The sequence below is a fragment of the Lepisosteus platostomus genome, chromosome 6 (genome assembly GCF_059453375.1).
Source record: "Lepisosteus platostomus isolate fLepPlt1 chromosome 6, fLepPlt1.hap1, whole genome shotgun sequence".
Taxonomy (NCBI): Eukaryota; Metazoa; Chordata; class Actinopteri; order Semionotiformes; family Lepisosteidae; genus Lepisosteus; species Lepisosteus platostomus.
Window position 1 is genome coordinate 8017808 of NC_142616.1, and position 25719 is coordinate 8043526.

The 25719-nt window shown below is 47.9% G+C and overlaps 1 protein-coding gene across 1 annotated transcript; it reads right to left on the reverse strand.

The window, feature by feature from the left end:
- Positions 1–2737: 2737 nt before the first annotated feature.
- ncstn (nicastrin) lies at positions 2738–23292 on the reverse strand. The gene is made up of 17 exons (XM_088634020.1): positions 23139–23292; positions 20903–21007; positions 19388–19511; positions 18423–18541; positions 18170–18315; positions 17578–17728; positions 15032–15141; positions 14088–14246; positions 13628–13732; positions 12420–12497; positions 11616–11785; positions 10993–11095; positions 10025–10123; positions 9182–9272; positions 8003–8157; positions 6370–6582; positions 2738–6052 (listed from the first exon to the last, which is right to left on the reverse strand). Exons 1-17 carry the CDS (start codon positions 23218–23220, stop codon positions 5930–5932), a joined length of 2133 nt encoding a protein of 710 aa, XP_088490146.1. The 5' UTR covers positions 23221–23292; the 3' UTR covers positions 2738–5929.
- Between the last annotated feature and the right edge of the window lie 2427 nt (positions 23293–25719).

The following is a 25719-nucleotide window of genomic DNA, read 5'->3' on the forward strand; positions in this document are numbered from 1 at the left end:
TTTTTCCACGCGTTCTTCCCCCTTACTCGCTCCCTCGATTCTCCTTCCTCGGGCCCACGTCTTGCTTCATTAAGGAGCAAAGTCGTTTGACTCCGGCTTTGATTTTTAGTTTGTTTTGGCCCCGGCCTGCCCCCTTTATTTGCACCGCGGCGCAAAACTTCACAGCGCGGCTCTTTAAAAGCGCGTATCGCCACCCAGTACCGTACAAACCACTTGTCGTTTTTTTCCCCCCTCCCTCCCAGCGTCTGTAAGCAAAAGCTCGGCAATTCACATTTTGTTCAAAACGCCGGGCCAATTCATCTCTTCCACTTAACAGCGCGGCTCCACGTAACACTATTCAAAAGGCCTTCATTACCCAGCGTCGAATAAAGTATTTAAGCACCAAGTGGCTTCAGGCGTCAGGAGGGAAACGTATTCCTGCTTCTTTGGAATAATACGTTTCCAAAAGCTCAAAGCCACTGCGTTTTCTAAAAAAAAAAAAAAAAAAAGCCGTTCATGTTCTTCAGCAAACAATACAGCTGCACTAAACGAACAGACTACGTAGTGAGGACTGGTTTACATCCAGCAATTAAAATCTACAATTATATCGTATGTGAACTGAAAAAATGATCATTAAAGAACTCCCTGAACACATAAACTAGAACTACTGAACGGCGACTCCGTGTCCAAATTACAGTTTTCTTCTTAACTTATCGCATCCTTATCTGTTTGCAGTGTTTCGTTAGAAGTTACTACAGGGAGTGACTAGTTACCACTACCGGTGCTGATACAGGGACATTCAATCTATTACAAGACGTGCGTGTGTTTGGACTTACAGCATCGCTCCTCGACTGCGGCGTGTAACACCAGGCAGGCGACGAATGGGTGCAGCGGTTTGCAGAAGGGATCAAGTTTTCTTTCCAGTCGATCACACTTTCATGCATCAATGGCGCCTCTGAACCCACGTACTCCCACCCGGCCTGCCCGCAGACAAGGAAAAGGCCGGCGTCCGGCACTTAAAAAGAGTGAAAGTTGAGACTAATCGGTGTCTGCGCCGATCATCCGCAACACGGCTTGCTCTGAGGGTCGGGCTGATCGCCCTGCGAGATTGCGCCGCCGGAGGGGAGTCCGGCAGGAAAACTACAGGCGAGCTCTGTCCACCCAGATCCCCTCCCCGTTGAGAGAGCCGCGGCGCTTGGATGAGATCGGGCGGTAACGGGACTAGGAAAAGACACGATCAAATATTTTGATCGATTCTCCCCCATAAAAATAGATCTCCCCGATGTTTTTATAGGGAAATCGTTGGATATCATTTATTTTTTTATAGTAAACGACGTTTCCACGGGGATTAATTTCACTTCTGTTTGTAAAAACCACTAGGCCACCTGTTAAAAGAACTTTGGATTTCTTTATCCACCCTAACCGCAGGCTTTAAATTGTTTTTTTTTTCAGCGAACAAATTAGCCTTGCATTCTGCTGCTACTTGAAACCAGTTACATGGGATCAAGTGTTTTTTTTATTTACAAACTTGGATCAATACAATTCTTGTACAGGATCATGCCCCAGCTCGAAATTCGCGTTTTTGGTATAGTAACGCGAACATTACACTATTACTATTACGCCACATTGCTTTTGAAGTCTCGGCTTAATTGGGGCACAGCGTTTATGAACCTAATGGTTATTGTAAAATATGCCACTGGGCAGGAGCCGTTAACAGGTTTAAACAAGATGGATTGTCATTAATGCAGACCTATACAGTAATTATGAAGCAATCCAGAGTGGTGTATAACTTTTTCCGTGCCGAGCAGGGGTTTGGGCGCCAAACTCCTAACCAGAAGATTGCCGGTTCAAATTCCGGGTGAGACCTCTGTTGTAACTTTAAGCAAGGTATTCACCCAGATTTCTTCAGTACAAAGACCCAGCTTTATAAATGCGAACGAAATCCACGTAGCTTTGGATAAAATGTATCTAGGATGAAAGAACACATTAACAGGGTTGTTTTTCTGAATGTAAATGTGACAGTTTACCCGTTAAAAACAATGTAGAGGTTTTAATTGAGACGTTCCATATTCCCAGTTTATTGGGGTCATTTCTATAATAATAATAATAATAATAATAATAATAATAATAATAATAATTGCTTACACTTATACAGCACTTTTCTGGACACTTCACTCAAAGTGCTTTACAGGTAATGGGGATCCCCTCCACCACCACCAGTGTGCAGCCCCACCTGGATGATGCGAAGGCAGCCATAGTGCGCCAGAACGCTCCCCACACATCAGGTATCAGTGGGGAGGAGAGCAGAGTAATGAAGCCAGTTCATAGAGGGGGATTATTAGGCCATGATTGGTAAGGGCCAATGGAAAATTTGGCCAGGACACCGGGGTAACACCTCTCCTTTTTTCGAGAAACGTCCTGGGATTTTTAATGACCACAGAGAGTCAGGACCTCAGTTTTACGTCTCATCCGAAGGACGGCGCCTGCTTACAGTCTAGTGTCCCCGTCACTGTACTGGGGCATCAGGACCCACATGGACTGCAGGGTGAGCGTCCCCCTGCTGTTCCCACTAACACCTCTTCCAGCAGCAACCTTAGTTTTTCCCAGGAGGTCTCCCATCCAGGTATATAGAAACCTCCGTGTGCATCTATAGTTTATTTTGAAATGGTCTCACAGAGAAAATTCAGGGGGGACAAACCACTTTAAAGATGAAAATGTCAGATGACCGACCACGAACCAATAACGAAAAACGAAATGCTACCAGTCTTCACATTTTTATTCTCGTCAAAAAAGAAAAGTTGCCATCCTCACAAATATGTACACTCCTCTGCCATTAAACAAGTGTAAAGAAAAAAAAGTACAGTAATATAATCGTTCGCCACTCGCCTCATGTCTACCAGCTGGGGGTTAATAGCGCTTGGGCAGCCTCTTCAAGCGCAGGAACTCGGATTGCTTAATAATAATAATGACACTTAAAAAAAACCATTCGGCTCTTAAATGTTATTTTTTTCAATCAAAAAGACATATCATACCAGTTATCGGTTAATAGAGCCTTTTTCTAAAGATATTAGCAGCTCCGACCTCGAAGCTGTGAGCTGTGTGAACACTGCCGGCAGTCGGCGTGACGGGAGGACTATGAAGGCCGAGGCGAGGCGCTTTCCAAACGCTCCTTCAAGCGCTCGCCGCCGTACTTCCCAGTTTAGAAGCACCGACACTTGAATTGTTCATACACACCTGTCAGTGTAATATTTTACTCCTCTCCTTGTCCACATGCCCTAACCAAATCACTATAATTCGACCGTTTACTAACTGCTGGCGTTCTTTGGGCGAACTTCAACCCCTTTTTCGACCGGTTCGACTGTCATTTCTCAAGTTTTTTTTTCCCCGTTGCCTTTCTGGATGTTTCACACTGGTTGAACTTTCTGTGAAGACCTGCGACGTCCATTCAGCGGTGGAGCGAACAGGAGAAATAGCTGAAAACACGCTCAATCACAACCCAAATAGCTGCGGGCGCAGCTCAAAACTCGTTTTCGTCTGTGGTGTGCTTTGATTCCGCCTTCATCATTTTCCACAGGGCTCTAGAAACACCAAGTTCCATAAACTATAACTTCTAAAATCACGTCTTATGACGCTGCTTGGCCTTTCGGAATCCGCAAGGCTTTTTTTTTTTAATGTGGCCAAGCACCATGTTCGTGTTCATAAATTGCGCTTGAAACTTCCACCTTGAACACCAATTTCGGAAAACGAGCAAAGCCGATACAATCATTTTGGGTGGAAGGATTCAGACTAGTAAGTAAAGAGGGAATCTAGCACTCTGATTCCAAAGAGCCCACAGCCAGCATGGTGTTGGGGCCCACCAGGAAATCCCCAATTACTAAAGATAGTAAACAAATCAAGACAGCTTAATTCAAGACGTGATTTATTAATTTAATTAATTCCGGACATCATTTGAGACTAAAATCTAAGCATTCCAGCTCCCAAAGAACTGAAGCGTTTTTTTTTTCCCAATTGAACAGATTACTGCGGTCGATCCATCGATAACTAACAGGTTAATGTTAGTTGCCAGTATTTGAAAATGTGACCTACTAGATTACCTGGATTTGAGCTCCCCAAGGACCAGGGTTGGAGACCCCTGATTTAGAGTGACCCGTGAAATGAACTGGATTGGGGTTCTCCAGGCCTTGGGGGCAAGACCCCTATAGTACAGATATTTTAAACCGACAGCTTTATATGACTCCAATCTGGAAAAGGTGTGTGTACTTCAGGAGTGCTGAATCATATGTTCTCCGAGAGGAAAGCTATATCTTTCCTGCTTATCGATGGCATACCATCACAGAGGCTGGTTGAAATTTATTTTTACACAAATATGAAGGCGGCAGTTCTGATCAAGTAGTGCATTTTCCTAAGTAGTTCCATATTTTTTTTTTGGCATCCAGCTGGATTCTACTTTCAGATTAACAGCCCGGAGAATACAGAATTATCAGCACAGTGCTAGCGCCAAAATGAGGAGGAAAAAAAAAAAAGGTTGATTCTGGTAGTTGAAAAACATTTTCAAACATTAGTGCTTTACTTCCTCTGCAAAAAAAAAAAAAACAATAGAAGTCGTTGAGAAACGGCCCACTCAAGGAAAGAAAATGACGTTAAAGTATTGCACCAACAGTTTCTCGCACGGTGAGTGAGGATTGCTGGGATAGCTTAGTGCCGCCACCTCTTTTTCCCCAAAACAACAACAAAACATTTTTTCCCCCCCAACACAAACATTGCCAGCTCCATCAAAGAAAAAAAAAATCAAAGTCTCTGCTCACCCTACAAAGTCCTCTACTGTATACAGAAATCTAAAACCTCTTATTTTCCCCCCTCGATCTCGCTCAACTTGATTATTCAGTTCAGAGAGAGGATAAAACAAAAAAAAAAACCCAAGACGTGATCTAGCCCCAGGCTGGAACGCGGCAGTAGTCCAACCTGCTGCTCAGTGGGATTTCTTCAGGCTACGTTCAGCCACGGCGTTGAGGAACGCTTCGCACAGATTAGATCTGGGGACACAACTGCTGCAGGCTGTCTGTTCTAACCAGCTTCCCCCCCTTGCTGCAAAAACAAAAAGACTCAGCTCTGGTGACAGTTCTCTGCCAGGGCAAGTGAGAGATGTATAGATGAATAAATCCTGCACACAGCATTTCTCGGAGGCTCCCGCCTCCTAGTCACGGACGCTAAGAGCGTAGCAGGTGGGTGAAAGGCCCACTCTTGAGCGCCACACATGATCCAAAAACTCTTACTGTTATTGATACAAAAACTGTTCCGTTGCTGTCCAGAGTAAAACGGACACTGCTTTACAGGTTCGGACATGCATGGTCCAGGCCTGACAGACTTTATTTTCCTTTTACAAGAGATTTTCTTTTTGCCAATCCCTTCCACCCCCCCGTTAAATTAGATCAATGTGAGCCGCGGAGCAGAGCAGGAGAGACTTCTGGCATGGAGGCAAGGACAGTCACGACGGGTGGGGGAGGAGCCAAAGGGGAAGAGGCGGAGCCAGTGTAGGAGGGGTGGGCGGGGACATGAGAGAGGCACAGCTCTTTGTTGTTTTTTTTACATTTTCTTCAATTTCACCAATTCGTCGCAGTCGATTCAAACTTTTATCCCCCCCCTCCCCCTCGCTCGTTTTTGGGTCACCTGGAGAATCGCTGGCCAACGGAAGAGGGGACTGGGGGGAGGCGGGTGGGAAGAAGATGCCAATTCCCCTTCCCAGCCAAGATTTCCAAAAACAAGCCGGTAGCTCTTCCAGTGGTTGCCTCTCCTGGCGGCAGACAGTCCATCCGTGCCCCGGAACAGGATGTAAAATGTGTTTTCTTGTCAAGAGTCCAGAGGGATGTGCCCTCTTGCCCGGTCTCCAATAGGGAATGGAAACTCTAGGTCTGGGCCTTTGCTGGAAAAGAGCACCCTTCCCAGGGGCCCTTCAGTAGGCCGCGCTGGCCGGCTCTCTGGAGTTGGTGAAGATGACGTCGGCCTTGGAGCTCACGAAGTACGTCACCAGCAGCGACAGGACGAGGACGACGATCCCCACGGACAGCGTCGTCATCTGCAAAACAGCGGACAGAGGCAGGATTCGGTGTTACCGCGATCGACTTTATTGTTTAGTTCGGAAACTAAACGCATGGGGGAAAAATGAACATCAAAACGACTACCCCCGAATATCAACCCCTAAACCCCTACCAGGAGCAAACCTCATTCCCCCCTCTTGGTCAGAATATGCTATGCCAAAAGACGGACAATCCCAGGGATCCACCAAATTCTCCTTTCAACATGGCAAAGCGTCGCCCGCAAAACGTCCGTTCTGAAACGGATTGCCGGCAGGTTCCCCAGCCCGGAGAGAAGTGAAGGTCTCGCCATCCTTACCTCCAGTTCCCGGCTGGCCACGAGGAAGATGCGCGCTTTGATGAGCTTCCACCTCGACTCCGTCCAGGTGGAGTAGGTCTGCGAGCCGTAATCCTTCAGCTCGAAGGCCGGGGAGACTGCTTTCGAGAGGCGGACTGCGGCCCGCACGCAATGCGGCACCGCATCGGTGGCGTTGGGAGGCACCGAGCCCTGGACCCAAAGGTATTCGTACAGCTGGGGAGCAAAAAAACAAAAAATCCTTACTGGAATGAAAAGTGGGAGGACTACTCAAATCTTCAGTCTATATCCTGTACTAAGTCCAGGCAGTAGATGTCCTCAGAATGAATGGTAGAACCGGAGCATTCAAGTGGACCCAACGTGGATATTTGCCAAAAAGCAGTTTTGCCAGTAGCTCTATCACCCTGCAGCTCACAGCTGGCTGCCGCACTGAAGCTGGCCAGTATCTGGATGGCAGACCTCCTGGGAAAGCTATGGTTGCTCCTGGAAGAGGTGTTAGTGGCGCCAGCAGGGGGTGCTCACCCTGTGGTCTTTGTGGGCCCCAATGCCTCAGTATAGTGACGGGGACACTATACTGTAAAAAAGGTGCCGTCCTTCAGATGAGACATAAAACAGAGGCAGAAGTCCTGACTCTCTGTGGTCTTTAAATATCCCAGGATATTTCTCGAAAAGAGCAGGGGTGTTACTCCTGTGTCTTGGACAAAGTTCCCCCTGACCTTTACCCATCATGGCCTCCTAATAACCCCCCTCTCTGAACTGGCTTCATCACTCTGCTCTCCTCCCCACTGAGAGCTGGTGTGTGGTGAGAGTACTGGAGCATCATCCAGGTGGGGCTGTACACTAGTGGTGGTGGAGGGGGTCCCCATTACCTGTAAAGTGGGGTGTCCAGAAAAGCAATGAATTATTATTACCACTACTACTACTTTGGTAGGGGTGGCACGGTGGAGCAGTGGTTAGCATTGTTGCCTCACTTCGGCTGCTCATCTCATCATCCAGGTGGGGCTACGCATTGGCGTTGGAGGGGAGTTCCCATTACCAATAAGGCACTTGAAGTGGAGTGTCCAGAAAATAACCACATAAGTGTAGTGATTATTTACTAATAAAATCAAGAACAGGAGTCACTTAATTAGCCAAATGGCAGTGGGGAGTATGGGACAAGCTCACCAGCCATGTTGTTGAAGCAGATGCACTGGCTCATCTCATCGTAAGGAACGCCTGGATGAGAACTTTGCATCAATCTATCTGCCTAGACGGGCCAAATAGGTCTCCTCTCGTTTGTAACGTTTTGTATGCCTTCATACAACAGAAAGTCCTGTTGTAACTCCTTCTGACTGACGCTGCAAAGCTGCTGAAGTGAGAGGCCTCTGCATTTTCCCAGCCAAGTGTAGAGTTTATAATTGGTTATCCAATGAAACATTCATTCTATCTTACTCTTTCCAAACTAAGCTGGCACCGCATAATCATGTCACGCATAGCGTGACAATCAAAGCATTAGATCTTAACGCCGTGTTTCCCTTACTGGGAAAAGAACAAAAAACTTTTTTTTTTTTAACAGCATCCTTTGCTGTGAAAGCAAACAAGCACGCAGAGTCGCCAAGTCAAGACGGAGAAGAGCGCGGCACTGCGATCCCCTGACCTCTTTGCTCTCTCCGGTCCCCTGCTCCGGGCTCTGGCACTGCTCCTTGGTGAGGTTGGTCACGGTGCCGGTGAGGTTGGCCAGCACGTACTTCACCAGCTGCGTGGATCTCACCGGTGTGTTCACCGCCACATAGTACTGGGGAGCTCGGTCCTCTGGAACGCCATTTCGGTTTGGGAAGAAAAGAGGGGTGAAAAAAAAAAGGAACAGACTTGAGCAAGCCTCGTTCTCCACCTCTCTTGGGCGGAGTGGTGGCTCTCTGGCTAAGGATCTGTGCCCGTGACTGGAAGGTTGCCGGTTCAAATCCCGCAGCTGGCAGAGGAATCTTACTCCGTTGGGCCCCTGAGCAAGGCCCTTAACCCCAACTGCTCCAGGGGTGCTGTACAATGGCTGACCCTGCGCTCTGACCCCAAGCTTCTCTCCCTGTCTGTGTGTCTGTGTCTCCATGGAGAAAAGCTGGGGTCTGCGAAAAGACGAATTCCTAATGCAAGAAATTGTATAGGGCTAATAAAGCAACATTACATTATTATTATCATTATTCTCCGACTCTAACTAGAGAAGGAGCTTCTATCGGTAACATTCCCAGCAGTGAGGCATAACTGCGCCCAGCAGATGAGGAACATCACCAGCCAGGCACAGCTGCAAAAGGGAAGGTTTAAGATCCATTTAGAGGAACAGTGATTTTAGGGACTGACTTTCAGCCTCTTCCAAAGGCTTCTTCAACATCCCCAAAACAAAACAAAGATTTTCTCTATTCGTTTTCATTTCACGTTACCCCAGATCCGAAATAAGGAGATCACAGCAAGCCCTGCAGTGATGCCCTGATCCCACAACCCTCTGATTCAAGCTTCTCAGCTTCTAAACACCTTTCTAACGGCGGCCCAGTTCAGGCCCTGATAAATGTGGTGTCTCCTTTCAGCCGCTATATTTAATTGAACCATTAATTGAATTGACAGTTTGATTAAATCATACTTTTCTTATTTTCCCCTCTTAAGATTGCAGGTCATTTATGAAAAGGTAATATACCCACACAACACGTGGCACCTCTGGAACTGAAAACTCGGCACAAAGCTCCAATTGGTAAATGAAGTTAAATCTGGGGTTTAATGATCAAGAGCTTGAGAAGCTCTTGGATACAGACTGGGAACCCTGCTGGAGCAGTGAAATAAACTCTCTTACCCAGTATGTCAGAGGGCCGGTCAGGGCTGACCAGAGACCGGAACCATGAGTTGTTCGACTGAATGAGGAAGCCGTAGAGCATCTGGGTGACCTGTGACAACAAAAAAACAAGATAAAAGCAGGCAGCAGACTGGATGTATCTGCTTGATTTCTTAATATAATTGAAATTGAACTCGACAGCTCTACCAATTAGCTATAGAGCCCTTTACAACACTATGCCACAGAGTGCTTTACAGAATAAACAGCAGCTGTTGAGCATGTGGACATAGAGGAGAGGAAAACCCCCCCTATGGGAGAAGGGAAAGCTCTGGGGGTCCCAGGCCTGATGGTTACCCCCACTTCCAGCCAATGTGTTTCTGGCACCATTATCAGATGCATTCCTACAGGGGGAAACCGTGAAAGGTAATCAGCTCTTGTGATACTCCACTTGAGAGCAATGGAGAGGCTGCTGGTGGAACACGTCAATGAAGCTAAATCCATATCCTGCCCTTTAATTTTAGGCCATGTCTTCTGTAAAGAAAAACTCCTTAAATCCTAGGTTGAGACAACATGATGACATTTTACTACAAGAAAGATGTCGGCAACAACAGTCCCACAAAGCCAGGTCTTTTGAGGTTCTTTCCTCAGTATTACAGTATCGTACTCGCATGTCCGAAGCTTTAAAGGACAATGAACCCAACATTTGCATATTTGAGGGATTTTGCATGAAGCTAGGTAAAGAGCTAAGATTCTTACAGAAAAACAGATTGGCCCCGAACAAAAACAAATATAGGTTTAAGAATTAAGCTCCAAGATTGGACATATTTAAGGAAATCCGTCTCTTCGGGTTCCGCCCCAACTCACAGTTTTGGGATCAGCCTGGATGTTGGACAGGTCCGCGTCCGAGCCGCCAGCATGCTTGTAGAGAGCCCGGGCAACAACGGTGGCCACCTCGGACAAGGCCTGACGAGACAGAGACAAGGTAAGTGTCCTCCGAGGGCGGACACCTGGACAGGGTGCTTCCAGCCCGTTTCGTGGGGCCCGCCTCCCGCCACGACGCTCTCCCGCGAGGCCGATGGGCTGAGGAAACTGTTAAGCTTGATACAACCCCCGCCGAGATGCACACATGAGACACAGCAAGAAGATGCCAGCGGTCAAGTCCTTTCCCAACTCGCTGCTCCCAGGAAGAGGCAGACGTCTATCTGTTCCACTGTACTTTCTCTCACTGAGGTTCGAGAGCCCCTGCTTGGCAACAGGCAATGCGCACCTTGTTGTGGCACAATGGAGGACATAGAAACTGTCTCGAGTGCCCTTAAAGATGATTATTAGAGCGCACATCAGGAAATCTGGATCTGCTCTGCTTCTTTGAGGGAGAAACCCCTTCAAGGGCCCTTCAAGAAAATTACAGGGGCACACATCAGGAATCTGGATCTGCTTCTCTGAGGACTCCTAAAGTAGATTACTGGGGCGCACATCAGGAATCTGGATCGGCCTCTCCGAGGACCCTTGAAGACGACTGTTGGGGCGCACATCAGGAATCTGGATCTGCCTCTCCGAGGACCCTTGAAGAAGATTACTGGGGCGCACACCAGGAATCTGGATCTGCCTCTCCGAGGACTCTTAAAGAAGATTACTGGGGCGCACACCAGGAATCTGGATCTGCCTCTCCGAGGACTCTTAAAGAAGATTACTGGGGCGCACACCAGGAATCTGGATCTGCCTCTCCGAGGACTCTTACAGAAGATTACTGGGGTGCACATAAGGAATCTGCATCGGCTTCTCCCAAAGTCCTGGCGGAACAGAGCAGGCTTCCCATCGAGTCAGGGTCTTACCTGGGCTGTGTCGGTGACAAATTCCAGCTGCTGCTCTGGCGTCATCCCACTGGGGTATTTCAGGCGCAGGTTGTCCGCCGTGTCGTACGAGCTCTCGTGGTACCTGCAGGGGGGGGGGAGGTGGAAACAGGGGGGTTCACTCCTGCACCAGCGGGGCCATGGCCCCACGGGCAAGTCGTACAGCGGGGAATTTCGTGGGGAGGGGGCAGGGATGAGCTCTGGCGCTCCGGTCAGGGTGAGAATCTCGGGGATGGAGGGACCAGTAATTCCAGAGTTTTTGTTATTGGACCCGGTTGCCTTGTACAGAAATGAACTGCCCTGTAGTTCACGTGTCATCCCTTCTGTTTCTGTTCGCTTTGGTTTTCGATGGGTGACGAGAACAGATTATGGAAAACGTAAGAATCCAGAGAGCGAGCCCCCCAACAGATCACTGCAGATGATCTGCAATGGTGGATCAAATAAAGCCGAGCTCTGTAAAATGCTAACTGGTACTCAACCTCCCATGACGGTGGGTAGTGTATGAACGTCCACCTTCTTTGGAAAGCGGGTGCATGCCTCCGCGCGAGGAAAGTGACCCACACCTAATCGGGCTGCTTATCGCAGCCGAGGCCCTGCCCACTCACTTGTTCCTGAAAGCGGATTGGTAGTCGGTGAGGACGACCCCTGGGATTGGGCGACCCATGAGGAACCTTTGGAAGGAAGAAGGAGGGAGGGGCTGCGAGACGTCGGGCTGCATCAGGGTGACGTTGAGGCCCGTGCTGGAGCTGCTCAGAGACGACATCAGCTTCTTAACCTGGAGAGGACATGGAATGACTTCAGAGAGGCTCAATATCCCAGAATGCCTGTCTGTCCAGACAAACGTCAAGCTGACACAGTGCGAGGAAGGTTCCTAATCACAACCAAGTTGTCCAAAGTGGCAGAAGGTAACAATTGCCTATACTTAATTGCTTAATAGACCCTAGATCCTGAGACCACTTCAGGATTTAAGGGATCAGCTAGGACAAAGGCCTGCAATGGAAAGAAACAGGTGGTACATATCTGACGTGTATCAGTTTAAAAAAAATAAACCATCCTGGTTTTCAATCTTCACACTCCTGCTGCTTTTCACTGCAGCGGAGGTTTTGACATGAATCGTTCCTTAACTGAATGATCGAGTCTCTCTGGGCAAAAGTTTAGCTCTTCTGCTGAAAGGTTGGAGATTTTACATTACTTGAGAAAGGCGATAGTTAGGAGCCAGACCTCCTTCACGTTTAGGAGGTGAAAACAACCGAAGGGCGATACCTATTATTAGGTGTGATAACCCTTCTTGAATGGGGTGCCCGTGTGAAACAGAGAACCAGGATTGGGAACCCCAGTCTTTGCGTCATGCTGCATCAGGGTCCCATTCACAGCCTGACCACAGTCTTCATCTCCTGAGGGGGTCCTACCTCTTCACTGATGCTGCTGTTCTTCTGGGAGACAGGATCGCTGTGAACCCAGAGCTCGGACCCGCTCCGGAGCCCCACCTGGCCAAGAGAGCACACAGGCGCCGAGACGCCGGAGGCATGAGGCACAAGACAACAAAACAACAAACAGCGCCATCCCGAGCGACTCGCGTTTATACAGCGGGGTACTTGACTAACGATTCAGGCCGAGGACCTCGCTCAAGGTGTACAACAACAGGGTCTCACCCAGGATTTGAACCCACAACCTTCTGGTTACACAACCCTTACCACTGCTCCTCACTGCCATTCAAGCTGTATTAAATTCAGCCCAGGGCCCAGCGATATTTTTATTCTTTGATCCTGGACCAATGGAAAAGGCCTCAGGAACCCAAAAGCTCCACAAAGCATGATATGTATTTAACAATTCACTATTTCACTTGCCACGGTAAGAGTATGAGCCACAGGCTGGAGCTCACCAGAGGTTACCCTTAAATATCTTCAACAGCAGAGAAAAACCAAACCCGTCTGCTGCAGTTCTAGCATTCTTAATGGGGAACAAATTGTACACATGATCAATACAGAGCTTCATGTTCCCACCATGGCGTCTGCTAAAAGCATTCAAACAAGTTGAGAAATATACCAGCAGCCCTACCACCCTGCAGCTCACAGCTGGCAGCCCCACTGGAGCTCAGCAGGCGTGAGCCTGGTCAGTACCTGGATGAGAGACTCCTGGGAAAGCTCAGGTTGCTGTCTGAAGAGGTGTGAGTGAGGCCAGCAGGGGGCGCTCACCCTGTGGTCTGTGTGGGTCCTAATGCCCCAGTACAGTGATGAAGACACTACACTGCAAAAAGGCGCCATCCTTCAGATGGGACATAAAACCGAGGTCCTGATTATCTGTCGGCAATAAAAATCCCAGGGTGTTTCTTCACCTTTCTTGTTACCCCAGTATTCTGGCCAGATGTCCCTCTGGCCTTTACCCATCACGGCCTCCTAATAATCTCCATGATGCTCCAGTACTCTCCCCACACACCGGCTCTCAGTGGGGAGGAGAGCACAGTGATGAAGCACTATAGAAGTGTAAGGAATTTTTAAACTATTATACTGAGAAGGGATATCTCAGGAACAGACAAATCTCATAATATTTAGGCCAAGCATTTGTACGTTCAGGTTAAAAGCTTCCGCGCATGCCGCGCCACGCGTTAACACCGCACCTGTCCGATCTCCACCACGGAGTCCACGTTGTCCAGGCCGACAGGGAACTTCCCGTTCTGCATGTCGTACACCATCCGAGAGCTGCCGATGTAATCAAACGTCTCCTGGAAGAGAAGAGACCAGCGAGGATACCCCAGTGAGGAGCTGCCAGCCGGGATTCTGATGCCGTGAAACCGCCACTGTTGACGACCCCGTTCTTTCGCGCCCCCCGACATCTCAAGGAGCATTCGGAGAGACCGGGGCCGCAATCCCGCCCAGCGGACCCGCGCGCGTGACCGTCGCGGTTCCCCTCGCCGCCCCACCCCGCCGGTTCGTCACCGCAACACCTGGGCCGCGAACCCGGCTCTCCCTGGCGAACCAGCCGAGTGAGCCAAAGGAGACCTCCCCCAGCCCAGGCGGCTGAGGTCCCTGCTACCCGCGGATGGGCCAGGCAGGCCAGGGGGCGGACGGCCGACTCACCCCCTGAAAGAAGGCGAAGAGGATGTTCTTGGGCAGCAGGGTGGCGGACGTCTCGTTGACGCTGGCCAAGGCCTGGGCCACAGCCAGGAGGGTGACGAACCCCGACACGGTGCTCTCCCCACCGGGGGCCACCTCCCAGAAGAACGACCGGCTGTCCAGCTGCATCAAGATCATTCCAGTTAAACAAGATTTCTGTGCACGACTGATGGATTAGTAGTGCCTTAGCCCTAACAACGAGCAATTCATCGACACACGTTTACGACAATGAATTACTGTTGGTATAGAGACTCGCTCCCTGTTCCTCATACTGGGCTGACAGCTCTATTGAGCTCCCTGCCCCCTCCCCCATCTTGTGCTAGGAGAGACAGCTGTTATAGCTGGGGATCTATGATGAAGGATACAACTTCATCGCCATCCAGCAAAGACACCTTAATTGTCACCATATGTGTTTACTTAGAGATACAGCCAGATAAGGCAACCTAGAATTACCCCAAGAGGCACGAGATTGCCAGACTGCACATGGTTACATCAAAGATCCCATCCAAGAAGCATTTTTTTCCCCCTAACTTCTAAGCACCCTGCTCCGGCAAAACATATAATCAGGTGGAAATACAGCCTGAAGGCAAAAAAAAACAAAACAAATACAGGGCCTTAGGCTATGCATCAAGTTTAAATTGATGTATTTGTTGCACAGGATATTATTATTCCCATTTTATGCTATGATTGGTACTGTGGTGCTAGTACTGCCTCCCAACTCATGGGACTTGGGTTCGAGTCTGGCCTCCTCCATGTGTAACCTCTCGTGTCCTTCGATCTTGAATTTATCATTAAAATTAAGACCGTGAGCCTGGTCATACGTGTGTCGTGGTGAATGTCAAACATGCACATGGGGATACACCCCCCCCCCCCTTCACCACCAGTCCCCTTCGGCCGTGCCCACTCACCCTGGCGGCTGCCACGATGACCCGGTCTCCTGGCTCCACCCGCCCGGAAGTGTTGATGGGCCTGACGGAGCTCCAGACGTTGTAGTCGCTCAGGGGGTCGCACACCATATCTGCAACGGCACGAGTGACAGGGGGTCACACTCCCGGCCCCCGCCGGTATTCCACTCCATCGCCAGCGTGGTTATGGATCCGACCAAAATTTGGCACCGAGCTGCCAAACTGCCCGTTGTGGCTCTTTCGGGGTTTTCACTACCCCCCCCCCCCACCCCCCTGCATTGGACTGTCCCGTGACCTCTGCCCTTTCCCATGAGCAAGCTCACCATTTCCTCTTCCTCTCCTACAAAATGGATTGAAAGCCTGTATTCTATCCCTCTGTGCTCACGCCCATGTCTCTCTCAGGCATACCAGCTACAGTGCCTCATGAAAGTACTCCGATCCTCTAAAAGTTTTCAAATATTTCTGGCTGACAGATGATAATTGCACTCTTCCCTATCAGTATTTGTATTGCAAAACTCACATGCTCAAACTGATTTTTTTTTAAACAAAATTATTTGCCAACACATATCTGAAAGAGAGCCAAAAACTGAAATATACAAGGACTCAGACCCCCGTGCTCTGGATTAAAATTCAAATTTGAAAATTGAAAACCTTCTGTTTCAGCCTGTGAGTTTGCAGTAAAAACACTGGTAGGAAAAAGAAGAGTGGGTATCATTTGTCATTCATCAACATTTGAAAACTACAGGAAATAGGTTGTCTTTTCACAACACCATCCCTAGGAAACACCCGAGCTCGCCTCAATATGCAAAACTTTGGCCTGCTTTTCCCCATTTTTTCATACTCCAGAAACTTCTCATTAAAAAAAAAAAGTTTCCACAGCTAACATCTAAAAAAACAGACAACTCTGTTGTGGGGAAAATGACAAGGGAACATTTTGTGCTGCGGAGCAGACAGCAAATACCCAAAAGTGTCTGAACTGCTTCTCCTTTTAACACTGTCGGGTCCTAAAAAAACAAAATTACTGCAGGTGCCCCAAGAAAAGTAGAAGCAAAAGAAGTCACCGCTAGCAGGTGCTTTATCCTGTAAAGTCCTATATTAGAATTACTCTTGTACTTATAAACCTGTAGCCAATTGCTCCCCCTTGTGGATGTTTCCTCCATTTACCAGGTCCCGAGATCTTCGGGCCTACAGCTGTAAGATTTCTGTATTGGCCATATACAATTTCTTGCATTAGGAATTTGTCTTTTCGCATACCCCAACTTGCTCTCCATCAGACACAGACAGGAGAGAAGCCTGGGGTCAGAGCGCAGGGTCAGCCATTTATACGGCACCCCTGAAGCAGTTGGGGTTAAGGGCCTTGCTCAGGGGCCCAAGGGAGTAGGATTCCTCTGCCGACCGCGGGATACGAACCGGCAACCTTCCAGCCACAGACGCAGATCCTGAGCCACAGCACCACCACCGCACCACTAGTAAGCACTAGTCTAAACACTGGGGTTGGGCACCACAGGGCCTGGTTACAAACAAATCCCCTGTTTAGCCTTCCAAAATGGTCAAAATCTTTGTGCAGCACCCCTAAAATCAAGGAACCCTTGATTTGCACTCCCCCTGAACAAACAGCTTAAGTTACCTTTCCTCTTGAGTTACTGTCAGCAATGCAGTGGCCAGTGACATAAAAACGTATTGAAAATGAAACAATGGATACAGATACTGATACCTCTTCCCACAATCATTGGATGACTAGGTTTTCTGCATATTCCATCTGTGTAGCATCTTTAAGTCTAATGAATAATAACTGCAGAGGCAGTCGTGGTTTACATGTTGACTTGTGTATTGTCTACTGTTTGCTTGTATATTGTCTCAATGCACTGTCTGGACTCGAGAGACAATCGAGAGACTTTCTGTAAGTAAGAACTCCATTGTACTAGTACATGCACCGGTTACATATGGCAATAAAGTTCTAGTTCAAGGACGCTACAGGAAACCTGTGCATCCCGTAGATCAGGGAAAACACACCCATCCAGCCATTTTCTAACCCACTTCAGGGGCGCAGAGGAGCCAGAGTCTATCCCGGCAACCAATGGGGGCGCAAGGCAGGTTACACCCTGGATGGGACGCCAGGCCATCGCAGGGTACACAGAGACACACTCCCACCAGGGCCAGTCTTCCCACAAGCCAATGAACCTACCAGTCTGTTTTTGGACTGTAGGAAGGACCGGAGCACCCAGAGGAACCCACACAGATACCACCCAGGAAACTGAACCCAGGGCCCCTAGCACTGCAAAGCAGCAACGCTCAGCGCTGTGCCACCAAAGTTTTACCACCCAAGAGGTACCCATACCTGCTGTTTAATATCAAATAGTTTTGTATGCCATTGGCTGCTGAATCGCAGGCCCTTCTTCTACGAATCAGACCTCATACGCCAGCCATAGGAGAATCGGGGCTCTTTCCCGTGGATTCTCCCCAGAACAGCTGCCCCACCCATCAAGAAAGTCGGCCCTTTCCACCGGAGAGTCAAGGTTTCGGCCCCGCCCCGGACCCCCGCAAAGCACCTGGGTTCATGCTGAAGCTGGTCTGGAGGTTGTTGCGCCTCATGCAGGTGACGGTGTCGGTGACGGCGTGCATGTGGGAGTAGAGCTGCATGGCGCACAGGGGGAACTGGGGCTCCGTGCCGTTCGCTGCCACGTTGTGGTCCCGGAAACACTGCAATGCCAACGTCAAGAGAGATGTCAACCGCCGGGGAGCCGAGCATGCTGGGATTGCTCCCCCCCCCCCAAAAAAGGCAGCACTCACATCTCCCATCTGCCCCGGCCGACGTAAGATTCTACAGGGCCAGACAGCTGAGAGCAGCCGATGCGGTTACGTTTCAAGATCGAGAAAAGATTACAATACCGGAGAACAGAGAGCGCGAGAGAAGGCAGTAAAGGTGTTCTGAACCCATCTTCTGCAATGCCTCTTTATCACATAACTAATCTGGGAATCCAGGATGGTTTTGATTTGAGCAGAAATAAAAATGACATCCCAAGAAACCTCAGCTTCTACTCTCGAGCGACTAACAGGAGGTGGACCTTTCAATCCCATCTTCTGCCAAGGATTCTGGGATGCTCCCGCCCCCCTCCCCTCTGGACCGAGCAGCAGGCTCACCTTCTTGACGACGGCCGTCTCGTTGTCATCGTGCAGCATGAAGACGGGGAACGGGAAGTCCTCGTATGACAGGCCGTTGCCCAGGGGGTTCCAGACGGTCTGATTGCAGTGCGCCAACTCCGGCCCGTACTTCTCCGAGTACACCCCTGAACGGCAGGCCGCCGGAGACAGAACGCCAATGTTAGTACCGCCCGAACTGCCCCTGCTCCGGGCCGGGGGACCAACGGAAGGGAAGGGGCACGGCGGCTCCTACCGGTGGCCTCGTTGGGGCACTTGTGGTGAGGGGAGAACCCTGCCGCGGGGCCGGCTTTCGGGGTAACCACGGCGACGCCCGCCACGCGGGAAGAGCCCTTCATCTTCATCATGACGTCCCTGCGGGAGAAACAGGCAGGGGGACAGGGAGAGGAGGAGGAGGAGGAGGAGGGAGGGCCCCGTTCAGCTCTTTCACTCGACTCGGAAAGTTGCAAGGATGCAACACGAGACATCCCAGGGAGTGCAATTTCCCCAGCAGAACTCACTCTGCTAATCCTAAATCCTAAATCTAACAACATCCCAGGGATTGCAGACCCAAATGCCTGCATCCAGGATTGTGATCCCCTTGGCACCTAAACCATTAATAATCACAGAGGGCCCAGATTTAAACTAAACATCTAGATGGCTGCAAGAGGAAAAAAAAAAATATATATAAAAATCTTATATTTTGCCCGAGTCTCCTTGTTTCTTGTACAAGCTTTGGCCTTTACCAATCATGGCCTCCTAATAATCCCCCTCTCTGAACTAGCTTCATCACTCTGCTCTCCTCCCCACTGAGAGCTGGTGTGTGGGGAGAGTACTGCAGCATCATCCAGGTGGGGCTGCACACTGGTGGTGGTGGAGGGGAGTCCCCATTACCTGTAAAGCGCTTTGAGTGGAGTGTCCAGAAAAGCGCTATATAAGTGTAAGGAATTATTAATATTTTATTAATATGATCACCCAATGGTTCAAATCTCTGTTGATATGCATTTTTTGCGATTACTAGCCGTGCCCAAGCCTGGATCAGAACAAACTGATCGGTGGGACCAGATCTAGGAAGGGACTGACCCGTTCAACCTGATGAAATAATAAACTGGATGCATTATAAATTTAAGAAAAAAAAACAAGAGGCCTGAAGCAGGAGAGGAGCATCACTGGGAAAGAAGGAAGAGACGGAGCCGGAGTGTGGGGAGGGTGGACTCGTACCTGGTGAACAGGTGCGCCTCCAGCAGGACCATGTAAGGCGGGTTGGGCCCACTGGCCAGGACCCAGTTCAGATCCGATTCAGCCTCCACCACATGGATCACACCGGTGTCGCCCGAGATGGAGGCTGAGGGACAGGGAAGGAGAGAAGTCTCAGAACTAGTCTTATCCAACCTTGTCATCGGCATCGAACGCAAGGCGAACTATATAGGCAGCCGCCAGCACCAGCCACCTGACGAACAACTGGGCGACTTGTGTTCAAGGGGGGCTGCCACCCCAGTTTCTCGAACTGGTTATTAAATCTTGGTAAGGAAATAAATTCCTTGACCATACAGAAACAGATGTACAGATTCCAAATGAAAAATAAAATCGGGAAAGTACTGCAAGTCGCCGGGCGAGAGCGACAATTCACTAGAATTGTGACGTGAAGCGGCCCTTCCTGCTCACTAGTCACCGTAATAACTATTGAAATGTGATGTACGAGTGAATAAGTCCAGGTTGTGCAGCAGACATTTCACAGCAGAAATGTTCCAACGTGATCTGCAGGCAGAGTTGACAAGTAAGTAGTATTTGTTGGCAAAACCGTCTCAAAGTCGAGAGCAATGTTTCCGCTGGCTTAAAAGAGATGGATTCACAAGCCTGCTTGTTTACAGTGCAAGAGGGCTGCTTCACCTCACCAGACGTTTCGGTGTCTTGTTCTGAATCGCAGAACATGACGCTGCTCACACGTGGAAATGCTGTCTATTTTGCGATGTGAATTGGAGGTTTTACAAGTTACCGTGTACCGTTTACTCTTATGGTGGTTTGAAAGGCACCCATCAACGCCGATTCTTTCCAACCTCGAAACAGGAAAGGGGCGTTGCAGCTCCCCTTGAAACCCACGCCGTGTAGACTGACCCACCTCAAGCCCGAACCTGCCCAGAGTCAGATCACTCCACTCCGCTTGACAGACTCCTACCGGCAGATCGGCTCGGCTGACTTGCACGAAATGTGACTTGCGCAACGGTTTCCCGGATTAAGCTCTTGCGCAAGTCCGATTCCCCCCCCCCGAGAGCCATGCACGTTCACGGTTTCGCTCACTTTTACTCAGTTTTACGGTAGCAGGTTCCTACCCTGACCTATTCTCTACACTCCTAGGAGCGCATCGAGCAATATATTGAACGCGCTTGCATCCAGCAAGCAAATGAGAAGACAGACGTCAGTCATGGATTAAACAGACTCTGCAGCAATAAAAAGAAAAACCCCAGGATTAAGGTAGCGGACGTTATTTAGTTTAAATACATCAGTTCCGACATCCATTTCCATAAAGATGTCCACAAGCTGGAATTAGCTTGGATTGAATTCCAGGCCATTTTAAGTCAAGTGGAAGAGCCAGAGACCTAATTTTATACAGCGACCTGGAGTTTATACAGCGACCTGGAGTTTATACAGCGCAAACCGTGGCACACCCTGACCCCCCCCCCCACCTTCCTCCCACCACCCTCGCCCACCCGCCAGCCCCCGCCAACCGCTACTCACACTGGCAGCCGATCTGGTGGGTGGAGTTGAGCAGGCGCACGCAGGGGGCCGTGTTGTTCAGGAGCACGTAGATCTTCTGCTCCACCGAGTTGGCCAGGGTCCCCACTGGGGAAGAGAAAGAGAGAGCCGCCGTTATCATCATCATCATCATCATCAGCAGCAGCAGCAGCAGCAGCGCCACCACTAGGGGCCCAAGCGGCTTTGCTAGTGGAACCAATACAGATCCCAACGCCGCCGAGCTCCGCGTCCTGGCTGGAGGAGGGGTTGGGGGGGCTAAACAGGTCGCAGACTTCGAGCGCTTGCTGCACATAAGGGGGGACATAACCAAATACCAACGTTCCATCATCAGACTACCTTCTGCAACAGTTGTGAGAAAAGCTAGTTAATGGTTTCTTCTTCTCCCGAACCCGAACTGATTACTCCAACACCCTGCTTGCTGGGGTACCTAAATCCACACTGAATCAACTTCAGTATGTATTGAATTGGGCAGCCGGAATCCTGACCAGGTCCTGTGCAAGTGATCACATCACTCCTGTCCTGGAGTCCTTGCACTGGCTTCCTGTCAGTTTTCGTGTCGACTTCGAAATCCTCATGCTCACCTATAAGGCTCTGCGTGGCTTGGCACCTCGGTACCTGTCTGAGCTACTATCATCCTACTCCCCACCTTGCAACCTTCACTCTTCTAATTCTGGTCTCCTGTCTGTACACCAAGCCAGTCTACATTGTATGGGCAACAGGGCCTTCTCCTGTTATGCCTCAAAGCTCTGGAACTCTATTCCTAAGGATATCAGAGAGCCACCTTGTCTAAACTCCTCAAATCTAGACTCAAAACCTTCTTTCTTGAGAAGGACTTTTATTGAACTGGTTCTATGTCTGCCCCTTTACGTTCCCACTGTATTCCAAACCCTTATTGTAATTGTTAAAATCCTGCTGTATCCTCTCATTGTGTGCTTTTTTCATAGCGTGATGCGCTTTGAGAAATCACTTCTAATAGCGCTATATAACAAAGTTTATTGTTATTATTCATCCATCTATTTTCTAACATCTTCATCCAATACAGGACGCCAGTCCATCACAGGGTACACACAAATACACACACACACACTCACACCTGGGCCAGTCTTCCAATTAACCTACCAGCATGTGTTTGGACAGTGGGAGGAAATGTGAACAGACAGCACCCCAGGTCTTGAATTGTACTGGTTGTTGACTATTTATTCCCAACACAACCCATCTTCCCAGTCTCATACTGAAACCATAGGACCATTCTCGTGTACTGATTTACAAGAGGGACGGTGAGCTCTTTATAAATAAAAGATGAACGTAACGAGAGAGATTCTCGCCACCGCTCCAACTACGGTGCTTGCTATGTAATGACAGCCAGAATCACCCTACATTTGCTTAACGCTTTTAAAACAAAGCATTTCACATAGATTGAAGCAAAGTACATAAATTAAACTCGTCGCTGAAAAAGAGGACACTGAGAGCGCCTTATTTCAATGCGACATATTTTATTTAAGTATACAACCACCTCGGAAATAATGATTGGTTTGTTTGTTTGTTTGTTTTTTTGTAACGTTTGGATTAGCAGAACACTGCGAGAATTCGCCCGGTACTGCTACAATACTGCTACTGAAATTCGGGAACAGGTTCTCATGAGGCTCCGAGTTCGGGTTTGACACACAGACCCCGAGGTTTGCGTATGACTAAATCATATGACCACCGGCAGCGAGTGAGCCGGAGACATCGCCTCTGCTAAGACACAAAAAAACGCGTTTAATTGAAATAAACGACCACATAAAATAAACGCGGATACGACCAGGCATCTGTCCGAACTGAAGTACCGGGTGACCGAGAAACCAACACTGACCGCCCTGCCTATGTGAACTCTCTCCGGGTTAACACGGGCATGCAGCACGGATTTTAAACAAGTCTGATTTCCTGGTGTCTGGGGGAATGGACTCTAGGGATACACTCAGGGGTTATTAGTAGCAAGTAACTTTATTTCTGTAACAACAGTTGCTCAGCTTCGCACTAAACCTCGGTTGCGATAAATTCGGTATCGCTTATTTGTCGATGTATTAAAGTATACTTTTGTTTAAACTGTCTTGATTCACCTGTACAGAGACAAATGCACAATTTCTTTGGGAAAAACAAAATCTGACCCAAAGCTTCCTACTTCATTTCGCTTTCCAGTCTTTGGTCGACACTGCAGACCGCAGTTGATGCAGCTTACCTGAATTTAAAACGCAGACTACGATCAGAAATAAAATCCACTGTCGTAAGGAAGAAGCCATCTTCCTGATTTTTCGGACCATCAAACAATACACTCACAGGAAACACCAAACCTCCGACAGAGAAGGATGGGCGATCGCCTTTCCTTGTCATAGAAACGCGACGGAGGTGCTTTCCAGACCTCAGTAAAATGGCGGCACTCGCGAGACATCTGTACCCGCAGAACTTGACCTTACCAATATGTCAACTGGCTGGCACTATGTGTCCGGAACACTGAATGTATTTGGTATTTGGAGGTATTTAGGTAGGTCTTACAATAGTGGAATTTAATATATAAACATGATTTTCACTACATAAATATTATATTCTTGCAAACATGGTATAATAATAAGATTTGGTTAGATTAGTCAGATTATAGTTAAATAATTAGTATTGATGAGATGATTATATGTATTATTATTAGTTTATTATCAATTGTTAATTGTTAAGTAATTAACTGTTAATTAATTGATTGATAAACAAAGAGAGTATTCCTTTTTGACTTATGCTTCTTTTTTGGATAGATTCCAGTTACACCCAGGAATATGTTATTCCTGAGAAAGTGGTGAGTTTGTTCAAAGGTAATCGTAACTGTCATTATTGACCTTCCGGCTTTTACAGTGAATCTGTTCTTCAATGGTGTGGAGATAAAAGATAAAAAAAATGCAATAATAACTCCTTAAGGAATCCATTTAAACCCTGCTTCACTCCTCTCTGCATATCCGTCTGGAATTCAAGTAGGGAGCTGTGTCAGCTGGAGAAGAATATGTGAAGGTTTTATTCCATGCTGAAAAAGAAGAGATACATGTGTTCAGCATGGAATAAACCTTTACCCATCCTTCTGTTTGAAAATATGACCTAGAAAAGTAGTTTGGACAACCGTTGACAGATACTTCCTTCCTAACAAGATTAAAGAAATACAATTTGACACTTTTTCTGAGGTTGAACTAACACTTAAAAAGATTCAGAAAAGAAACTGAAGCATTTATTTGTCAAATTAATATATATATAAACAACTTTGTTTTGGATAGACTTGTGAAACATTATATGTAAGCTTTTAGATATGAATCTTAGAATTAAGGAGTTTGATATTAGGTTATACTTTGCAAGATGCAATATGGAAAATGAACCTTTTATTTAGAAGTAATATGTTAGTGCTGCTGGGTAAATCTCACATTTACAAGACAAAATGGTCTAAAGTAATTTCCTCTATAATGCTTATATGGAAGAAATTCAGTATTACTTCAATACCATTCAAAATAGAAAAACAACAAGGCAAAAAATACAGGTGATGTAAGTAAATATATAACATGGTGTTCAGATTTGTAATTACCTCTGGCAGCATATTGTTCTGTGGTTTTATTGATCAGTTGTCTTTTGCACACACCTTTTCACTTTTGTTTGTATTATTTGATGTTCAATAAAATGTTGACAAAACACAAAGATTCTCCCTACAGTGTTCATAATGAATAAATAATGGGTAATTTATAATTATTGATAGTGGGTTGCAATTACCTCCACAAAACACAATGCTCACACCCAAAGAAGGCTCCACAGCCGAAACTTTGTGTTTCCTTTCTTCTCTTTTCAGCAGAAATAAACCTTTTACTTGTTCCTTTATGGTCCCGTACTACTCCTTCTTTAAATGTTTATTCGATGGAAATGCGATATTACTTACTGTACACTCCATGAAAAACATGAACAATAAAAAGCCATCTTATCTTGTTCAGAGTTTTAAATATCTCAGGAAACACAGTTTAAGAGTCTCTTTTGTTGATTTTTCTTGTTTAAGATACGTTTTCTCCTTTAACTCATATTATCTAATGTTCAATAAAACTCAAGAAAAAAAGAAATAAATTAAATGAATGCCATGGAAGAATTTGCAATGTTTGGTGAGTAGTATCTTTGAATTTGTAACCCGTAAGAAAGACACTAAAATTTGAAAAGGTGTTTCCTTGCTTGTGTAAGATTTTCATGGTGTGCAAAATATGAACTAATCCTTACACTTATATAGCACTTTCCTGGACACTCCACTCAAAGCGCTTTACAGGTAATGGGGATCCCCTCCACCACCACCAGTGTGCAGCCCCACCTGGATGATGCTCCAGTACTCTCACCACACACCAGCTCTCAGTGGGGAGGAGAGCAGAGTGATGAAGCCAGTTCAGAGATGGGGATTATTAGGAGGCCATGATTGGTAAAGACCAGGGGGAAATTTGGTCAGGGTAACACCCCTACTCTTTTCAAGCAGTGCCCTGGGATTTGTAATGACCACAGAGAGTCAGGACCTCGGTTTTACATCTCATCCGAAGGATGGGGCCTTTTTACAGTATAGTGTCCCCGTCACTGGGGCATTGGGACCCACACAGACCACAGGGTGAGCGCCCCCTGCTGACCCCACTAACACTTCTTCGAGCAGCAACCTTAGCTTTCCCAGGAGTCTCCCATCAGGGTAGTGGCCAGACTCACACCTGCTGAGCTTTAGTGGGTTGCCAGTTGTACAATGCAGGAGGATTTAGCTGCTGGCCATAAATGTAAGAAGA

Bases quoted from the DNA above. Each gene is read 5' to 3' on its own strand.
- ncstn (XM_088634020.1), bottom strand. From the start codon at position 23,220: ATGGTCCGAAAAATCAGGAAGATGGCTTCTTCCTTACGACAGTGGATT. The intron at 13,733-14,087 runs GTGAGTCGGCCG...CTTCTCTTCCAG, and splicing joins TCTTCGCCTTCTTTCAGGGG to GAGACGTTTGATTACATCGG. The intron at 6,583-8,002 runs GTCAGGGGATCG...TTTGCTCCCCAG, and splicing joins GGACCGGAGAGAGCAAAGAG to CTGTACGAATACCTTTGGGT.